Source organism: Meles meles, chromosome 10 (assembly GCF_922984935.1).
Source record: "Meles meles chromosome 10, mMelMel3.1 paternal haplotype, whole genome shotgun sequence".
NCBI lineage: Eukaryota > Metazoa > Chordata > Mammalia > Carnivora > Mustelidae > Meles > Meles meles.
In genome coordinates, this window is record NC_060075.1 from 89,215,397 (window position 1) to 89,237,027 (window position 21,631).

General features: G+C 42.4%; 1 protein-coding gene across 15 annotated transcripts in view; it reads right to left on the reverse strand.

Moving 5' to 3' along the window:
• SRPK2 (SRSF protein kinase 2) overlaps positions 1-21,631 on the reverse strand; it is a 244,859-nt gene that overhangs the window by 74,535 nt on the left and 148,693 nt on the right. For 14 of the 15 annotated variants that reach the window (XM_046021593.1, XM_046021591.1, XM_046021598.1 and 11 more), the window contains one exon: positions 3,303-3,454. In XM_046021593.1, the coding sequence (XP_045877549.1) occupies positions 3,303-3,454 (152 nt within the window). Of the gene's footprint in view, positions 1-3,302; positions 3,455-9,889; positions 9,907-21,631 lie in introns of those variants that run through there. The other variant, XM_046021604.1, reaches the window with a different exon arrangement.

The window sequence follows — 21,631 nt, forward strand, 5'->3', positions numbered from 1 at the left end:
GTCCTGAACAAAGTGACCACATCAACTCCAATGGTATAAACCAAAACACTGTGCTTCTTGGTAAAATAATGTGCTAAGAGAATACTTCCCAAAGAGCAATACTTTTCTGGATTTCCTTTTAAACAATTTTATTCATTTACTTCACAGGGAGCAAGAGAATACAAGAAGGGGGGAGCAGCAGAGGGAGAGGGAGGAGCAGGCTCCCCGCTGAGCACGGAGCCCGCTGGATCTGGAGAGCCGGGCCCCTTCATCCTAGGACCCCCGGACGATGACCCAAGCCAAAGGCAGATGCCTAACAGAATGACCCATCCCGGCGCCCCACAACACTTTTCTGATACTCCAAACTAAGAAACTTTGTGGGGGGGTGGAGAGAGAAACACCTGGCTGGCTGAGTCAGCAGAACAGGCCTCTCTTACTCTCAGGGCTGTGAGTTGGAGTTCCACCTTGGGTATAGAGATTACTTTAAAAACAAACAAAATCTACAAAATAAAGAAGTTTACCAAATTAAGAAACATTATACAAAATAACTGACCTACAATCTTCAAAAACGTCAGTCATGAGAGCCAAGAAAAGACTAAGGAACTATTCCAGATTAAAGAAACAAGTGTTCACCAAGAAAAAAACAAGCCCAGCAAGTCATTTGCCCCCCAACAGGGAAAACCAAGACTGAATTATAGTTTCAAACTACCCCAGGAATGTGACCTTTTAGAAGTCAACCAGGAGTTTCTCGAAAGTACATGATAAAAATGCTGCCATGCTTGCTCTCCTCAATCGAAGGAAGAGGTCCAGGCAGGAAATAATCCTTTCTCTTGGTAGTAACTCCAAGCCTCAACCTCTTTCCCAGAGAAAGCTCTCATGCTTCACAACTCCGAGGAGCATCTCCACTTGCTGGATGGATTACAGATGCTGTCCGATTCGTGAAATGCTTAATAAAGCCAACTAGATCTCCAAATCTATTCAGTTGAATTTTATTTTTTTACTACAAGAAAACAAACATAACATGATTCTGAGAAGGACTGGTTTCACATAAAGGACAATATTGGCAGCTGGCAAAACCTGAACAGAGTCCGAGGAATGAACGGCAGAACTATTACAATGTTAACTTCTTGATCTTGATGGCTGCATTGTACTTACAAAGAAGAAAGTACCTGACTGTGGACAAAAATACACTAAATAACTCAGGGGTGAATAAGTAGCATGTTGGAAATTTAAACTACTCAGGGTTGGAGGGTGGGGGTGGGGTGCAGTTCTAGTCCCAGACATTCCCAATCAGTTTCACAGACTCCTTGAATGCATTTACCTCGGTTACCTTGGACAAAGCGTTCTGATCTACATACAAAATTCACAGAGTAAAGCATCTGGTACGTGTAATGCTGACTAGAAGCACAAGTCACTTAGCAAGATCAGGAAAGAGAGCGAGAGAGAGCAACTTCTCTCTCTCACATGCTTTAGTGAGGCTGACTTTAATACTCTAAGATGTTTACAGTTCAGTAAATGTTACCTAAAATCAGCCCTGACTGTGAAATCCTTCATTCATAGACCTGTATTTTGGTCTGAAGTGTCCGCTGTGTGGATCTACAGACTGGAAAGGGATAAACAAGAGCACTGGTTACATCTTCTGACCCACATGCTTCAGAGCCAGATGTGAGGCAAAGGGCTCTCATTCTAGCACGGTGGGGCCCGGGTGCTAAAAAGAAATGTTCCTACGGAACCAACCTAATGCTCTGGCCTAAGCAGTAAAATTGAAAGACAACTGTCCGTATCTCCTTTTCAAACAACTTCATTTATGAACCAAGAAATGCAGAGTTAAGAGGGAGGATACAAAATCTCTTCTTTTCACCTTTCCACAGACTCCTGTTATATTCCATAGTAGATGGCAAAGACCTCCGGGGTCACAATCACTCCTCATAAAAATGCTGAAGATCTACATTCCTTTTCCTAAAGAAAACACAGATTCCACGTGTAGAAACCCATTCTATGGAACAATGAGGTCAGAGTGGAAGACAGGTTCTTAAACTTTTACAGCAGAACATAATTTTCTCTTCCTCCTAATAGGTAACTAAAAAGCACAATGTTCCATAACCAATACATGAATGGCCTGTAATCACGAGGTAAGTGACACTACAAAGCCAGAGAGTCATTAATGCTCTATGGCCTAAACAGGTATCCATCTTCTACCACCTATTATTATTCTGTACAGAATCTGCTTTATATCTATCTTAATCTGTAGCAAATCAGTGTTTCATCACATGTTCAGAAGCTCAGACTATCAGACTGCGATAATTTTCTATCAGACAGAGTGAAACTCCAGATGACTAAGTGAAGTAAAAAGAGGAGTCAAATGGACACAGCGACTTCCCTTCTCCTGCATTCTCAGAGTCCCATCTACACGAAGTATAGAGTCTGGATCCCACTGTTCTCAATATTCATCATACAACATGCTTGGCGTTTAAGGAGTTTAACTCTATGTTCTGATCTTTAGGAAGCATCAATACAGCAAAATTTCACTTGAGTAATTTTTTTTTAAGATTTTATTTATTTGTCAGAGACAGAGTACGTGCCTGTGCACACAAGCCAAGGGAGCGGTAGGCAGAGGGAGAAGCAGACTCTCTGCTGACCAGGGAGCCTGATGCGGGACTTGATTCCAGGACCCAGGGATCATGACCTGAGTCAAAGGCAGACGCTTAACTGACTGAGCCACCCAGGCGTCCCTCACTTGAGTAATTTCTGTGTCTTCTGCAAAATCACAGCTAAAAACATAATCCACTATGTCACACAATGGTAGAACCCACAGAATGTCTTTTTCATTGAGCACAATGCCAGGAAAATGCCTGCTTCTGTAAACAAATGAACAGGCTTTCTTTCCACAGACAATGAATACTATGTAATTCAATGCTATACAGAGAAAGGGCTGGTTCCTTGTTAGTATTAGCAGCCTGAAAACGTGAAGTCAAAAGTCTTGCACAAGAGTTAAACTGGCCCCCTCAGGAGCCTGGTAACTTCAAGTCTCTATGTTCTTCCTAGATGGCTTATTCTGTTTTTATCTTTTATTGTTGCTTAATACTACCTTTAATTCTATCAGTAGATTTAAATCCTCTGGTAAGTACTCAGTGTGAATCTATGTATGCATACATTTTCTATAGGTTACAGTTTTCCTTCTGATGTTTCTTACATTTTGGGGTATCATTCTATATTCAATGACCCGAAATTAAAAATGATACTGACACCAAGAGGTTAATTTAATCTGCCTCATTCACTCCGCCTGACAAACCCCTGTGGCCCAGTGGCCACGAGCATATCACCTTTGCAGTAGTCGGCAGGGTCCTCCTGCTCCTCATCGTCGGATCCTAGGATCTCCTCCTCCGGCTCTGGGGGTGTGGGGTCCGGCAGGGGCGGCGGGGGCGGCGGGGGGGGCGGTGGAGGAACTAAGGGAGCTTTCTGCTGAGGCTCCGGCCTGAAACAGTGGAAGGAAAATTCCTGTTTACTTAGAAGTCAATCTTGCATTATGGACACACATGAGCGTTTCTTAATACAAGACAAAAATAAAACACACTAAGAAGAGCTGATTAACGTCACTTTGTCATTCTAGCTGAATTCAAGTAATGTTTCAACATACAGGTCAGGAGGAAAGGTTATACTTTGCAGACATATTTTCACTCAAAGATTCAGTATTTCTTAAGTCCTGACAAGATTATGAAATATAAGTAAAATAGAAGGAGTATTCACCCTTACCCCCCATGATACACAGCCTTATTAGTTAGAACACATCCCACAGAGATTATAAAAAGACAGATGAAAGCAGCCCTGAACGTAAAAAAGGACTTAGTTTCCATTATTTTAAAATGAAATCCTATAGAAATAGTAAGAATGTGGTTAAGTTTCCTGGATGCTTCTAAAAGCTGATTAATACACACTGTAGCTGATGTACAGTCATTTTCATCACAGAATTCACAGTTATTGATCAACCTTGCTTATCAAGAACACTGTCCCCAAACTGGAAATTACACAAAGAAAACACCCATTGTCAAACACAGACACTGTCCATATATTAATGCCAGGTTTGCAAGGTTTGCAAAATGGTCATTTCTAATTGTCACATAAAGGCTCAATGATGATTAATTATGCTCTTTTACAAAAGTTAAGAAAACCTGTAATGAAAAAACATTTTTAAGCTTGAGAGATTACATATATAAAGCTTCTTTCAGGAACCTAGAAACTCAAGAGCATACTAAATACATTTGCTTAAATAAATAAGGCATTCATAATGCAATCCTATAAAATCAAGCTTTCCAAATGTAACTGCTATTTCTAACCATGTCCTTCTGGGGAAACTTGAACCTAAGGTCACAACACAGGCACAGAACCACATTTCTCCCTTCAACTAAGACAAGCTGCCCTAGCAAGGGAACCACCGCTGCCCTCCCTGCGCTGACCAGAGCTGCATGGGTAGGAAATGGGGATGTGCAGATACCCTGCAGAAGGTATCTGTGTTCCCCACAGAGAGTTTCAGTAAGTGAGCAGGGGGTCTCTAGTCTGGGAGACTAGACTCCCAGGGGAATCCCACAAGCACTAATGTGGTAGACAAGTGCTCTTGGCTTTGGCCTGCCCAGTATTCTTGGCTCCCCTTCTAAAAACACCCTTCAAGACATCACTACTCACAGTGGAAGGCAGCTTCCAGATCTGCTCTCTTCCTGGTGGTACAGGTGAGGGCACCGACAGCTAGAGGTCACCTGAGAGCCCTGGTGCCTTCGGATCAGCAGTCACAGGGCGCAAGGTCACCTGCAGCTGCTGGCACGAGGCAGGGCCAAGCAGAGCTGCCCTGATCACTGACCCCTTCTAAGCTGGACCTCTAAATTCTTGCCACATCTAAGATCCTCCAAATAGCATTTACCATATTGCCTTTAGCCAAGTTAGCTACAGTTCATTTATGTGGTTCGTCCCCAAAACTCACACTGCCACAAACAACAAAGGGGGGCAAGGGTTGAAGGCAGCGGAAACACTAGCAGTTACCAGGAAGAGGTAGGGGTCCTTAAAGACAAACGCTGGCAGTCAGGACCTTTGGCAGAACTAACGAATGCTTATGAGCTGAAAATGACTTGTATTGATTTCTACTTGCTAGAATTTATGAAGACTCAAAGTTACAGCCCTCTGGGTGACGAACATTAGGAGCGTGGTGGTGATCATATTCTGAGTTAACCACTGCTCATGATGAAGCCCTGGAAGGGAAGAGTCACAACCAAACACCCACATCACTGCCAGAATACGTCCAAAAATACATCCAACAGACCTTATGCAAGTGTGATCATCTTTCTGGCAGCCTTGCAAATGCTCCTTCTCTTGTTAACATATGTGCTCTTACTGCAAGTAGAACGTACTGGACAGAAGAGAGGTCCGCGGAAGGGGAGGCAGGGGTGGACTGCACCCATCCCACGGCTTCTCCGGAGGGAAGAGAAGGTTAGCAAGATGAATGGTCTCATGCGACCCATTCATTCTTCAGGGCCGTGAGCAGAATCTACCCAGCTGACAAGTCTGCTCAATCAGAAATGCTCTGAAAGTTAGCTATTTCTTCCTTAGAAATTTTATATGAATAAACGAGGAGATTCTCCAAATTCAAAAGAAAATGTGTTCTATTCCCTATAGAAACTAGGGAACAAGGAATGAAAGGAACAGAACCGAAGGATCTTCTTTTACTATTTCTTACATTTGGGCGGGTAGCAGGGGCAGTTTTGTCCCCAGCAGGATGTTATCAGCATCCCTGGCCTCAAGCCACTGACGTCAGCAACATCCTATCCCCCACCCCCAGGTGCGACCATCAAAACTGGGTCCAGACGTGGACAACCCCCCTGGGGACAAAGTCATGCCCATTAGGGATCCACTGCTCTCACAATATTTTCTGTATTTAGCTTCATCTCTAAGGAGTAGATTGTATCTGTGTTAAGAGAAAAGAAATTCTAATTTTCATGGGCTCATTTTTTCTCATTCGAGAGGCTCAAATACCTTCATCACAATGAGTTTCTCTTATTCTTCACCCATCTGGTGAGATGCCCACATTGCTTAACAAAATTCTCAGACCCTCTGGTCTCAATGAATAGGCGCCTCCCACCCCTCCAGTGAGGACCACACTCAACAGGCAGGCTGAATGCTCCCCCAAAGCCAGTCAGTTCTCTCAGGTTAAAGGGATGAGTCGGGGTGCCCTGAAGCATAAAGCAAGCTGAGTAATGCTGATGTAACATTCCAACCAGCTATCATACCCAAGGATCTAGGGCTATGCTGCCTAAATCAGCAGCCACTGGCCACATGCAGGTACTTGAAATGGGACTAATCCAAATCAAGGTAAGTGTAAAACTACATGCTGGATTTCCAGGATTTCATAAAAAAATGTAAAATAAATCTTATTAATAATTTTATATTTATTACATGTTAAAACAATAATGTCTGAGATATAATGAAATATATTATTAAAATTAGACTCACCTGATCCTTTTCACTTTTTTTTTTAACGTTACTACTAGAAGACTGTGAACTACAAATGAGGCCAGCACTACTCTAGACCCTTCAGATCACCAACCCCACAGGACAGATTCCTGGTCACCCGATAACTGTGGGTTTTTCTTTTCCCTTCTTTTCTTTTCTTTTTAAGGTTTTATTTATTTGAAAGAGAGAGAATGAGCAGGGGAGGAGCAGAGGGAGAAACAGATTCCCCAAGGAGCAGGGAGCCGATGTGGGACTCAATCCCAGGACACTAGGATTATGACCCAAGCGAAGACAGACGCTTAACTGACTGAGCCACCCAGGTGCCCTGTGATTTTTTTTTTTTTAAGGCTTCTCCTAATAACCTGCCTCACATCAATTATCACTAACTATTAAATCACTCATCTCATCATAGTAAGGCTCAGAACAATGTTATAGTCCCAATCATTATCTTTTTCATCCCATCCATCCTTGTTACTGCTTCCACACAGGAGAAGCCCTGGTAAATCTGCTGTAGGGCAGCTACGTGGCCACACCATCTTTAAGGCTGGCTTCTTCACAGTGGTTTCTCATGGCTTCTACAGCAGCTGTTTCTATCACCAAATGGCAGCTACGTGGCCACACCATCTTTAAGGCTGGCTTCTTCACAGTGGTTTCTCATGGCTTCTACAGCAGCTGTTTCTATCACCAAATGGCAGCTACGTGGCCACACCATCTTTAAGGCTGGCTTCTTCACAGTGGTTTCTCATGGCTTCTACAGCAGCTGTTTCTATCACCAAATACATACTCATGAAATTTATCAACAGATTTTTAAAAATATCTTTTCATCAGTCCTGTTGAAAACCAAGAAGTTATTTCATATAAGAATTACTAGAAGCACTTAAGAAGCCGAGCAGAGAACTCATAAATATTTTCACCAAGGATGCCAACACAATTAAATGGTCAAAGAATGCTCCTTCCAAAAATTGGTATTGGGAAAATGGTCATCTGTATGAAATGAAATGGAAAAAAAAAGAAGTTGTAACTCTACCTCACACAAACATAAATAATAATTTGAAATGGATCAAAGACTTTTTTAAAAAGATTTTATTTATTTATTTATTTGACAGAGAGACAGGGAGAGAGGGAACACAAGCAGGGGAAGGGGCAGAGGGAGAGGGAGAAGCAAACTTCCCGCTGAGCAAGGAGCCCAATGTGAGGCTCTGTGAGGCTCAATCCCAGGACCCTGAGATCATGACCGGAACCAAAAGCAGAGGCTTGACTGCCTTCATTACCCTAGGGCTAGGCAACATATCTTAAATATGACACTAAAAGCATATGCAATAAAAGAAAAAAGATAAAGTGGACTTGATCAAAATTAAGAACTTTTGTGTTTCAAAGGGCAATCAAAAAAGTAAAACCAGGGGCGCCTGGGTGGCTCAGTGGGTTAAAGCCTCTGCCTTCGGCTCAGGTCATGGTCTCGGGGTCCTGGGATCGAGCCCCGCATCGGGCTCTCTGCTCAGCAGGGAGCCTGCTTCCCCCTCTGCCTACTTGTGATCTCTATCAAACAAATAAATAAAATCTTTAAAAAAAAAAAAAAAAGTAAAACCAGTCTACAGAATGGATGAACATACCTGCAAGTCATACAAGATAAGGGTATTATATATCTAGAATATAAAAAGAACTCGAGGGCACCTGAGTGGCTCAGTCGGTTGAGCATCTGCCTTCGGCTCAGGTCATGATCCCAGGGTCCTAGGATTGAGCCCCACATCGGCTCCTTGTTCAGCAAGGAGCCTGCTTCTCCCTCTCCCTCTGTCTACCACTCCCCCTGTTTGTGCTCTGTCAAGTAAATGAATAAAATCTTTTAAAAACTAAATAAAAATAAACAAAATAAAAGAAAAAGAACTCGGGGCAGGTGGGTGGCACACCTGCTTGAGCCAACATTTAGCTCAGGTCCTAATCTCAGTGTCTCGGGATTGGGCCCCATTTTGAGCTCCACACTCAGGTGCTTCCCTCTCCCCCTCCTCCTGAGCTCATATGTGTGTACACGCATGTGCTCTCTCTCAAATAAATACATCTTTAAAAATTGTTAAAAATAGGGGGCGCTTGGGTGGCTCAGTGGGTTAAAGCCTCTGCCTTTGGCTCAGGTCATAATCCCGGGATCGAGCCCCACATCGGGATCTCTGTTCAGCGGGGAGCCTGCTTCCTCCTCTCTCTCTACCTGCCTCTCTGCCTACTTGGGATCTTTCTCTCTCTCTCTCTCTCTCTCTCTCTGTCAAATAAATAAAATCTTTTTAAAAATAAATAAAAAATTGTTAAAAATAAAAAATAAAAAGAACTCTTACAACTTGACAATAAAAGGCAAACCCAACTTAAAAAAGGAAAAGGATTAGAAGAGATATTTTCCAAAGATGACCTGTAAATGACCAATAATCACATGAAAGGTGCTCAACATCATTAGCTATCTGGGAAATGAAAATCAAAATCACAATGAGATACCACTTCACACCCAATAGGATAGGTATAATTTAAAAACAAACTAAACAAAACAAAACAAAACACACAATAACAAGTATTGGGGAGCCTAAAGAAATTAGAAACCTGAATTTGCAGCACCACTGTTACACGGCCCAGCTGCTCTGCAGTTAGGCAGTTCCTAAGAAGGCTGAATTCAGACTTAACATAAAACCCAACAATTCCACTTCCAGGTATATACCCAAAAGAAATGAAAACATATGTCCCCATATGTTTCTGTGAACATATTCATAGCCTTCTGTGAAAATATTCACAGCAGCATTATTCATAATAGACAAAAAAATGTGCACTGACTGATAAATGAATAAATAAAATGTGGATAAATAAAATATGATATTATTAAGCAATAAAAAGAAATGCAGGGGCGCCTGGGTGGCTCAGTGAGTTAAAGCCTCTGCCTTCAGCTCAGGACATGATCCCAGGGTCTGGGGATGGAGCCCCATATCAGGCTCTCTGCTCAGCTGCTCCCCCCCATCCCCCCCCACCCCGCTCTGCTTGCCTACTTGTGATCTCTCTGTCAAATAAATAAATAAAAATCTTCAAAAAAAAAAAGAAAAAAGAAAGAAAAGAAATGCAGTACTGACATATGTTACCACATGGGTGACCCCTGAAAACATTATGCTAAATGAAAAATACCAAGCACCAAAGACCACGGTGTAGGATTCCATTTGACACAAACATGTCCAGATCAGGCAAATGTACAGAGAACAGAGTAAATCAGTGGTTGCTGAGGGCTGGCAGTAGGGAAAAGAAAAAAGGATTAACTGTTCACAGGTACCAAGCAACTTCAAAAAGCTGGGTTTTTTTTAAAGCAAAAAAAGCACACGCGCGCGCACACACACAGGTATCTTATAATGTCCACTTTAGAAAGGCTGGGCCTACAAGAAAAATTAGAGATACCTACATTTAGATTTAGAAAATCTGTACGCATGGTCTCCTTCACAACTGCCCCAGTCACATTACAGTGGAAAGCAGTATGTAGTTCTGTAAATTAATTTAAAGAACATGTTTTCATATAACATAAACAAGGTACCACCCTCAGTGACTAGATTAAAAAATTTAGAAACGAAATTCCAACTTGTCATTTTATTTTTCACAAAGGATTACATATTCATTTTTCCCTACAAAGGACACCTAAATATTCTCACTACTCCAAGTAGGATGAGCAAAAAATGCCATTTAAGAAACAAGCTGTTGGGGCGCCTGGGTGGCTCAGTGGTTTAAGCCGCTGCCTTCGGCTCAGGTCATGATCTCAGGGTCCTGGGATCGAGTCCCGCATAGGGCTCTCTGCTCAGCAGGGAACCTGCTTCCCTCTCACTCTCTCTGCTTGCCTCTCTGCCTACTTGTGATCTCTCTCTGTCAAATAAGTAAATAAAAAATCTTTAAAAAAAAAAAAAAAAAAAAAGAAACAAGCTGTTTTCCTTAAATATTATAATACTGAGATAATTTTGCCATGCGTATCTACTGCCTATTGTATTTTTCATGTACGTTGGCTCTACCACACAAGGGAGGAAACGCGAACCCTAGCAAAATGCACGCATCATCGGCCCCACACTGTCATGGCAACCGGAGTCCCGACTTCCTTCCAGCTGCTATTTCTTTTGAGCAGAGAAAAGGACAAATGAACTTCACATTTGGCAGAAAAAAGGCCTTTCCTTTATTATCAACATAAATGGCAACTGACACTAGTTTAAGAAATTAATTTATTCACTTCATCGTTAGCCAAAATATACTTGAAAAAAGAAGTTCAAAATGAACTTCTAGAACATTCACATAAAGCCAAATTTTGTTTTCTTTCCCCCTATGTCCACCACCTAATCTAAAACTCCCTCCCTCCCTCCAACTCCCCATTCTTGATGGTAAATTGTCAGCCAGAGGAATAAGCAATCTGCCATTTCTGCTTAAGGACAGAACTAATCAGTATATACTTTCTCTCAAAACAGCTTATCCAAAAAGCCTTGCTGTAACACTGGGGTAAATAAAGCCTCACAGCTAAGGAGAAGAAAAAAAAAAAAAACCATAATGATTTCATGTGTTCTTCCCTAATGAAAAAACTTCCAAACTTTGGGTAAATCAAGCATGAATCGTAGGTGTCTGTTGTGGTAGACCAACTTCCAAAACTGAGCCCCAGTGACCCTCACCCTTACAGAATTCCCTGTTCCTCTGAATGTGGGTAGATCCTGTGAATAAGATACCACTCATACCATATTATGCTACACGGCAACTGGGCAGCCATGCCGGGGTGGGCTTAACCTAATTACATGAGCCTTTTAAAAGGAGAGGGTTTGGGGCGCCTGGGTGGCTCAGTGGATTGAGCAGCTGCCTTCGGCTCAGGTCATGATCTCAGGGTCCTGGGATCGAGTCCCGCATCGGGCTCTCTGCTCAGCAGCGAGCCTGCTTCCCTCTCTCTCTCTCTCTGTCTGCCTCTCTACTTGTGGTCTCTCTCTGTCAAATAAATAAATAAAATCTTTAAAAAAAAAAAAAAAAAGGAGAGGGTTTTCTCTGGCTGGTCACAGAAGTCAGAGAGTCGTGCTGCAGCTGGCAGAGGAGAAAGCAAACAATCATGCTGTGAATTGCCCATGAGGGCCACAGAGCAAGGAATTGCCAGCGACCTCTGGGACTGAGCACAGTGCCCAAGCCAACAGCTAGAAGGACTAACAAGGACTTCAATGCAAAGAAATGAGTTCTGCCAGTGACCAGTCATCTTGGAAGAGTGCTCTGAGCCCCGACAGAGAACCGCAGTCTTGGCCAACAGCTTAATTTCAAGTCATGAGAATCCAGTCATGCTGTGCAGCCCTAATTTCTGACCTACAGAACTATGAGCTAATAAATGGGTATTGTTTTAGGATGCTAAGTGTGTGGTAATTTGTTACACAGCAATAGAAAATGAATACAGCTGCCAAGTAAGTTCTCAGTAAGTAACAGAGCAGTTCATGTTAATTTATCAGATTTTGGCCTCAACTGAGGCCCAGGTTTTTTTTTAAGTATTTAAAATGGCCAGAGGAATTAAGAAGCTGGGTATTCAAGAATGGAAGCCAATTCTTTTTCGGGCATAGGCAGGTTAAAAAAACAAAAAAGCAAAACAAAAACAAAACCAAAAACGTATGCCCCAAATTTTAACAGAAATCATAATTCCAAGCTAGGACATTTAGACCTTATTTTCCAAGACTACATTGTTTTCTAGAATATGGAATACAGCCAACTAAAAGTTGGTGACAAAGTAAGTAAACAGACCTGCCTCCCAACTTATTAACATTTTAGACAAGAAAGGAGTTAACTGTTTGATCACCTAACAACATATATATGACAGGGCTACACACTTCTTAAGCCACCGGTACTGTGAATATTTTCTAAAACATTAGAAAAAGACTAACAGAAAAAATTTAAGCCAGAGTTAAGAGGCATGTAAGAAGACATCCACCGATCCCACACACAGTCAGAAAGAGTGTCTACCACATCCCAGCAAAAGCTTCCCAGGAGCCCAGCACTGAGGGACGCAGTCTAGCAAGGAGAGAAATGCAGGTCAACAGGGATATATGAACACAAGCAGTGCTTCCCAGGTATCGTCATGGAGGGGGAGATGGCAGAAACACCTACATGCTGGGACTGACCAGGACAAGGAGTGGAGGGTCGGGGCAGCAGACAAGTAGAGGCCCAAGGCCCGGACACAAGGTGACCAGAAGCACAAAGGCCTAAAAGAGCCTTTGGAGTGCCATGGCTGGAGACAGGCAAGAAGTTCTGCTGTCATCAGCTCATGGAGGAATGACCCACAGCACCGTTCTAAGCAGTCTGGGTTCTATCCTTACAGCAAGCAGGAGCCACTGAAATGTAAGAGATTTGTTTTCTGCCAAGAACATATGGAACTGGTATGTGGAATGGGTAGAAAGGATAAAAGCCAGAAGCAAGGAAACTAGTGAGGAGCCCAGAGAAGAGAAGATAAAGCCATGAACTCAGAACTTGGTAATTCAGTTGCTGGAAGTGGGTCTTTGCCTCCTAGATTTCTGGTAGTAAGATAGCATTACCATTAATTAGGATAGCAAACAGAGCCAGGAGGAAGAAGAAGGGCTTCCAGAGAAAATTTCCTTCTCTTTTAGTTCATCTCAGTTTGAGAGGCATATGGGACACCCAGTAGTGTAGGAATATAGTGGCTTGCTTTGTATATAGAATCTATAGCTAAAAAATAAAAGTTTGGGCTATAAATAGAAGTAGAGGTCATAAGCAAGCAGCTTATGGTAGCTACAGCCTTTTCCAAAGTACGTGAGAAAGCCAAGGAGAAATGATGGGTGAAATGGCCCAGGGCAGAGCCTAGTTCAGAGCCAGAGTACAAGGTTATGAAGGCACCAGCTTAAAATCCATAACAATGACCAATACTATAATCACCAATATAGAGTCATATATTTTATGTACAGATTTTAAAGAATATGCATGTATAAAAACCTCAGGTAAGCCTACCTTATACATTAGGATGAGATATGCACTAAAAAAAGGAAGAAGAGAAAAAGAGCCAGCAAACCTAGGTAGGACCCATATGTGTTTCCACCGAAATACTGTTTGTAGGTGATCAAGTCAAAGGGGCGTAGGCTCCATGGCTACAAAGGAAGGACTGTTTGCTGAGACCTGTGTGTTGACGAAACTTACTATGACCACTCACGGCTGCCTCGTGTTACTCAGGAAATAATGCAACACGTACCACTTTGGACAAGACTTCTGCAAACATCCACAACTTTTAAATCCGAAAGCAACTATAATTATACAATTCAATAGGCACTAGCCAAATTAATTAAAACAGAGTAAAATTTAAAATTCAGTTCTTAATCACTCTAGCCTCAAAAGCACTTTGCAGCCACACGCGGCGGGCGGCTACGGTACTAGGCAGCGGAGACCCACAACATTCCTGTCACCACAGGAAGCTCTATTGGACAACACTGCTATAGGCGATAGTCTAAAAGCATGAACTTCTTCCAGCATGTCATTATTTTTAATAAATAAATAAGATCAACTGAAAGAGTCTGAAACATTTTTCTATACAGCCCACTACTAGGTTTGAAAAATAAGCTATAAAATTATAAACAGGAAGTGTATATTCAATTTAAATTGGACAGATGATTCCAATATCTGAATACCCTTTGGCTCAGCACACCTCCTTCCTGGAATTCATCTTACTGATACACTCACAGTGACAAGGTCTGCAAACAGCAATATATCAGAACCCAAATGTGTAGCAAGAGAGGACTTATTATTAATAACACCTGGTAGATCACGGCAGACATATACAACACAACTCTGCCAGAAAGAAGGAGATGAATGAGATTAAGAAAAGTCCATCCACAATGGCATCTAACAGAATAAAGTACTTAGGAATAAATTTAACAAAATAATGTCAAAACTTGGGGCACCGGGGTGGTTCAGTGGGTTAAAGCCTCTGCCTTTGGCTCAGGTCATGATCCCATGATCTCCAGGTCCTAGGATCGAGCCCCACATCAGGCTCTCTGCTCAGCAGGGAGCCTGCTTCCCCCTCTCTCTCTGCCTGCCTCTCTGCCTACTTATAATCTCTGTCAAATAAATAAACAAAATCTTTAAAAAAAATAATGTCAAAACTCATATAGTAAAAACTAAAAAACATTATTGAAAGAATTTAAAGAAGACCTAAATAAACAGAAAGGCATGCTAGATTCATGGATTGGAGATTTAATACTGTTAAGATGACAATATGCCCCCGAATAATCTACACATTCAATTCAATCCGTAGCAAAATAATAGCTGGCCTATTTGCAGAAATCGACAAGTCATTCCTAAAATTCATATGGAAATGCAAGGGCCCAGAATAGCCAAAACAATCTTGAAAAAGAGCAGAAATTGGAAGACTCATACTTCTTGATTTCAAAATTCACTACAAAGGCACAGTAATCAAGACAGTGTGGTACGGACAAAAGGCTGGACACACAGAGCAGGTCGACGGGAACTGAGGGTACAGAAATAAACCCTCAGCATATAGTCAACGGATTTTTCAGCAAGAGTAGTCTTCTCAACAAGGGCAGTGCCAACAAAGTAATGGGACAACTGAATATCCACATGGAAAGTACAGACTCCTAACTCACATCATACACACAAAAATAACTCATAATAGGTCAAAGACCTAGATGTTGAGATCTAGCAATATATAAATCTCCTAGAAAACATGCTCATCATCCACCATCAGAAAAACGAAAATCAAAACCACAATGAGATACCACTTCACAATTACCAGGATAATAATCTCAGATCAGTAGTAATCAAGTGCCGTGTGTGTTGTTATACTGTTGTAAGGTCCAGGGGCAACAATGACAAGAACAAAATACATGGAAAGGCAACAATGTTCTCTTGGGCCAGGTGAGTCCCGAGGAATGCTTAGAGAAAGGAGTCACAGTTGAGGCTCTCCTGTGAGGAAGGACAAGTAGCAAGGGAAAAAACTTTCAGGGCAGGGAACTGCATGAGTGAACACAGGTGTGGCGGCAGGAAAGGGCTTGTTCAGCTTTGCTGACACATAACAGATAGATAATAGCGTGTGATGGCAAGGATGTGCTGACATCAGAACCCTCGTACACTGCTAAGGAGAAAGGAAAATGGTGCAGCCATTTTGAAGACATTTGAAAAACTGGAGGCACTTTCTCAAAACATTGGAAGAGAGTTACCATATGGCCCAGCAATTCCACTACCAGGTATATAACAATGAAGAGAAACTAAACAAACATCAAAACAATGACTTGTATATAAATCGTCAGTGCATCACTACTCATTAACAGCCAAAAGGAACAACCACCCAAATGCCTGTTGCCAGCAACGAAACAATCAAAAGGAATAAAGTACTTTCAGAGGCTACAACGATGATCTTTGAAAGCATTATGGTCAATCAGAGAAGCCGGTCACTAGAGATCACGGTGAATGATTCCATTCCTACACAATTCCCAGAACGGAAAGAAGATCAACAGCTGCTTACGGGGATGGGAGGAAATGGGATGACTACTCACGTGTAAGAGTTCCTCTCCAGGGTGATGGAAATGTTCTGAAATTAAGTGGTTGGTGATGGTATACTGGAAAACCTTGAAATTGTACGCCTGAAATGGGTTCATTTAGAGTAGGTGAATTCTCTCTCGAGAAAGGTGTTACACAGAAACAATGAGGCAGTGCTCTGTGTACAGACAGGGAGGATGTGCCCTGATAAGCACAAGACGCCAAGCAGGTGTTTTATGCGGCACGGACCTCCGGCTCTGCAGAGTCAAGAAGCGGGTGCCTTGTGTTGCTGTCTCTGGATGGAGCAACAAGAAACCGGCAGTGACGGCAGTGATGGCTCCATGCAGGGGGAGGAACTCAGTGACTGGTGGCCAGGGAAAGGAATGAACGTTTCCAAAATTCCTCATGCGCCTTCCATACTTTTCCAATTTGGTACCGCATGCACGCCTACTTAACTTATAAAGACAGGAAAGGAAAATAAGGAAAGAGAAACAAGATGCTGGGAAAGTAGTTCACACCTACGACACCCATTCCCTGCAGTTCCGCTAAGGAGAACTTACTACAGAGCTCTAATACAGAACCAGAGGTTCAGCTAAAGGTCCAAGTCCAACTGCCAGGCAGCTTTCTGGTACAAAGGCTGTGGGCAGGCTTGACTACTAGTTCCATCACTTACAAATCCACAAGAACTCAAGCCCACGACAAGTTCTCGGGCCTTGAAAGAAAGTCAGAGTGTGGTGAAAACTGAGAGAGATGACACATAAATGGACCGGGATGGTGACTGTGCACGTGGTGGCAGGCAGGGTATCAAAGTGAATCCTGCGTGTGGTGTGGTGTGCTGACCGTGAACCCGTCTGTCTCTGCAGGGCTCCAGCTGTGGCTAAGAGGGATACCCTGACACATCTCCCCTAACACTGCCAGTGGGCCTCTGCCCTCTGTTCACCTGTGACTGTTGTAATGCAAAGGCCGGCATCAGTCCCACCTCTTAACCCCTGTGCTTCTACACCTCTGTTATCTCACAGTCGTGATTAGTTAAGAGATTTAGGAATGTTTCGCCAGGATCTCTGTTGTTAATGATCACATATTTCTATAAGACAAGACAGGGGACCGTATTGTTGTTATAACCATCTTTGAAGAGAATGATGTCTAACATGAATCTTTAAAACTTAATGAGTAAACAAATTGCTTAATAAATCTTCTCCATTAACACATGACTTGGGTGCCTGGGTGGCTCAGTCAGTTAAGTGTCTGCCTTCAGCTCAGGTCATGATCCAGGCATCCTGGGATCAAACCCTGCATCCGGCTTCCTGCTCAATGGCAGCCTGCTTCTCCCTCTCCACCACTAGTGCTCTCTCTCTCAAATAAATAAATAAAATCTGAAAAACAAACAAACAAACAAAAAAGACATTCTAACTGGGTCTTTTTTGACAAGTACAAAGGTAAGAGCTTGTGAGCTAGGGTTCCACACAATGGGCTTTACACATCAAAACTGTTCCCATATTAAAAACCATATCCCCCAGAGGGGAAAAAATTCACAATTGCTGGCACAGAATTTTGATCACCTGAAGATTTATTGGTCTTCTCCAGTACATTCTGTCTCTCTGGAACTTTATAGTTTCATTCATTCCTATTGTTAAATTTTAAATAAACAGCTTTATTTCTGAAGGCAGTTGTTGTTTCAATTAGCCCTACCACCAACCTCACTGTAGGAATTATGTATATGGTTCTTTGAAGATGTTAAAGCACATGCATATTATTCTCGTAGGAGTGGCCATTCTCAGAGACTGAAGAAGCCATCAGAAAAACATTTTCCAAGGAAATGAGAGATTCTGCAAGCACCAAATTCAATCCCAGTGGGAGAGGCTTCAGAATAAAGTGGGAGTAGGTTAGGATTCCAACTACGTGAACTGACTGATATGTAAGGACAGGCTCTTGGAAGAGGTAAGACCAGAAGAAGTGAAGCAAGCACCCAGGATTGGCCAGTGAGGTGGACTTGGGATACCATGTCTTGAACTTCTTCAGGTTAGTGTGGATGGGGAAGTCCTCCTTAGGAATTCATGGTCTCGTGCTTCCCCACATGTGGAGTTAGCATCGGAGTTTATCATCATACCTGCCCTGTCCTGGAAACCTCCCAAGCCAAGAAATTTATAGTGCTTCTGGGTCACTGCCATTCCAGGGCTCCCAGAAAAAGTAAAAACAAATCCTCTTGGGAGAAATGTACCCTCAGTCTGGGCTCCTGGGTTTCTCGGTGACTAAGACTGTGGAAAGGTAATATAACAGTTTTTTTTTTCAAATCATCACTGAAACAAGGAAACAACACCCTGTGAGCAAGCCAAGAGAAATAATCAACAAAAACAGATTTCAGATACTAGTATTGTGAAATACAGAATATAAAATAAGGATGTCCACAATGTCAATAGAAATACAGGAAATAAAGCATGAGCAGAAAAAAACAAGACTTAAAATTTGTTGAGCAGATTAAACCACAAGTAGACTGAAGACGGATCTGAAGAAATCACCCAGCATAGATCACAGATAAAGAGACTGAAAATATGAAAGAAAGGTTAAGACATACAGTAGAGTGAGAAGATCTAAACTAATACCTGGATCCAAAAAAAGGGAGAAAACGGATAAGAGTCACTATTAGAAGAAATAACAGCAGAGGATTCTCCAGAATTGACAAAATAATAATAATAACTTCTCAGATTCAGAAAGCACAAAGTATGCCAGATAAAAAGGAACCACAAGAGAGTAAAATTGAAGAACCCCAAAAGCAAAGAGAGAAAAAAAGTAGGGGGAAAACAGCCAGATTTCCTACAGAGAATGACAACCGCACTGTCACCAGACCTCGCAAGAGGAAGAATGCAATTTGTCAAACAGTTGTGTGAGATCACTGAAGTGTCAGGAGCCAGTAACTGTATTCTTGGTTGTGTAACTGGCTAAAGACAAAATACGTGAGCACACGCACCGGGAGGAGTCCTCTCTGCTACTGAGAGGCACTTACGGCATTCAGAGTGTGACTCACCAGGACGGAGATGAGGCCCAGGAACCTGCGTGTTCGGGCAGAACCACAGCCCCCCGCTCCTGCCCCAGACTCTGACGCCCTCCACTGCGTGCACATGTCACCACCAACAACATTACACACAAGTCTTTTGCTCTCATTTTCTGTATTACTTTCTAACGACCTTTTAAACAAGAAAAATCAAGATCACGTGCACTTTGGATGTAAGTGTCAAGTAAATCTTCAAATAATGTGCCTGTTTCATGCTGTCCAAAAGATGACAGCAGGAAAGATAAACTGTGGCTAAACAAAGGAATAACTACTCAGCAATAAGAAGACAATCAACAGTAAGCACAGTGCTTGTCACTACCGAGGACAGAATAGTGCGGACCCCTCAGTTACTGACATAACACAGCCGGCACTCAGTCCCGACCTTCGCTCCGTGTGGGAGGATGCGCTGCCTCACAAGGGCGGTACCTAAGCTTCGGCGTTAAACACGGCAAGAGTCTTACCTAAGGTGGAACAGAAATTCAACACAAACAGTGGTATGACAGCAGATACTACAAACGACTCTCGCGTTCACAGACGACAGAGTCCCATTTCAGCACGACTTTATCGAATAACTGAAGACTGTCCTGACGAACATCCAACGCACAGCACTGACAGGGCAGGGACCAGAGCCCTGGCCCGTCTGAGCAGCTCACCAACTCACAGCAAACAGAACGCACAGACTGGGACATTCTCTCCCCTTCCCTGTGTCATAAATTCTGTGATTCTACCTCACAGTTCCAAGTTCTGCCTGATTTCCTGAGTATTGAGAAGATACCTCATTTATGTATTCAAGAAATATTTATTGAACACTACTTTCTTGCTAAAATGAGTAAAATATGTATCTTCATTCACAGAACTAGGACTCTAACAGATTATAACGGACAGGTATAATATACAGGTATATTGGACAGGTTAAATAATAAACTAAAACAAGCCACACGTTGGTTTGAAAAGATTATTTCCGTTAACTCCCAACATATTCAAGTTACAGTTTCCCACACTGTTACAAGGTCCAGGGGCAACAATGACAAGAACAAAATACACAGAAAGGCAACAATGTTCTCTTGGGCCAGGTGAGTCCCGAGGAATGCTTAGAGAAAGGAGTCACAGTTGAGGCTCACCTGTGAGGAGGGACAAGTAACAAGGGAAAAGACTTTCAGGGCAGGGAACTGCATGAGTGAACACAGGTATGGCGGCAGGAAAGGGCTTGTTCAGCTTTGCTGACACATAACAGACCGACAGAAAAATATAAAGAAAGGTTCGGACCAGATTTTGACACCCTTGAATGAAGAATGTGGACTTTATTTCTGGTAAGATATAAATGCCATGCAGTATTTAATCTACTTTTATCTTAGAAGCTGTAACACAATAGTTCCTAAAGCAGACTATACACCAAAATCACAGGGAAGCTTTTCCAAAAAACCAAAGCCTAGGCCCAGGAGACTATGACTCAGTGGGTCTGGAATGTGTCCTGGACACAGTCACTGGAGACTGGTACACACCCACGGATAGAAGGCACTGCCACCTCTACCAGGTGTCTACCAGCAATGTACTCAAGTGTGCTTCTGATTCAAACACAGCTGACCCCTGAACAATGTGAGTGACAGGAACACCACCAACCTCCATCCAGTCAAAAATCTGCATGTAATTTCTGATTCCCCGGGGCGCCTGGGTGGCTCAGTGGATTAAGCCACTGCCTTCGGCTCAGGTCGTGATCTCAGGGTCCTGGGATCGAGCCCCGCATAGGGCTCTCTGCTCTGCAGGGAGCCTGCTTTCTCCTCTCTCTCTGCCTGCCTCTCTGCCTACTTGTGATCTCTCTCTGTGTCAAATAAATAAATAAAATCTTTAAAAAAAAAAAAGTAATTTCTGATTCCCCAAACACTTATTATCTACTGTTCACCAAGCGCCTTCCTTATAAACAGTCGGTTAACCCACATTTTGTATGTTATATATGTTACATACTGTATTCCTACAATTAAAAAACTGAGACAAAAATATATATATATTTTTTAAAGATATTATTTATTTACTTGACAGACAGAGATCACAAGTAGGCATAGAGGCAGGCAGAGAGAGAGAAGGAGGCAGGCTCCCTGCCGAGCAGAGAGCCCGATGTGGGGCTCGATCCCAGGACCCTGGGATCATGACCTGAGCCGAAGGCAGAGGCTTTAACCCACTGAGCCACCCAGGCGCCCCTGAGACAAAAATATTAATAAAATCATAGGGAAAGTACATTTATAGTACTGTATATAAAAAAATATCTGTGCAAGTGAACGATTTCAGTCCAAACCCCTGTCATTCAAGGGTCAACTGCACAGGCAAACAGATAGGAATGGACAAAAGCAAAGAAAGGCTGATAGAAATAAAAATTTCTAATCCTCCAAAAGAATTCAGGAAATGGATCTCCCTTTTAATGAATGCATATTTCTTAAAATTTACTATCCTAATCACCCACTTCAAGTAAAAGCAACTTTGGGTTAATTCCATTAAAATATAAATAATTATATCCTTACGTAGGAGTTCCACCTCAGAAAACCACAGCTCAAGAATGTCTAATTTAAACATGACTGATTAGCATACATTTTTCTTCTGTCTTTCCAATAATAA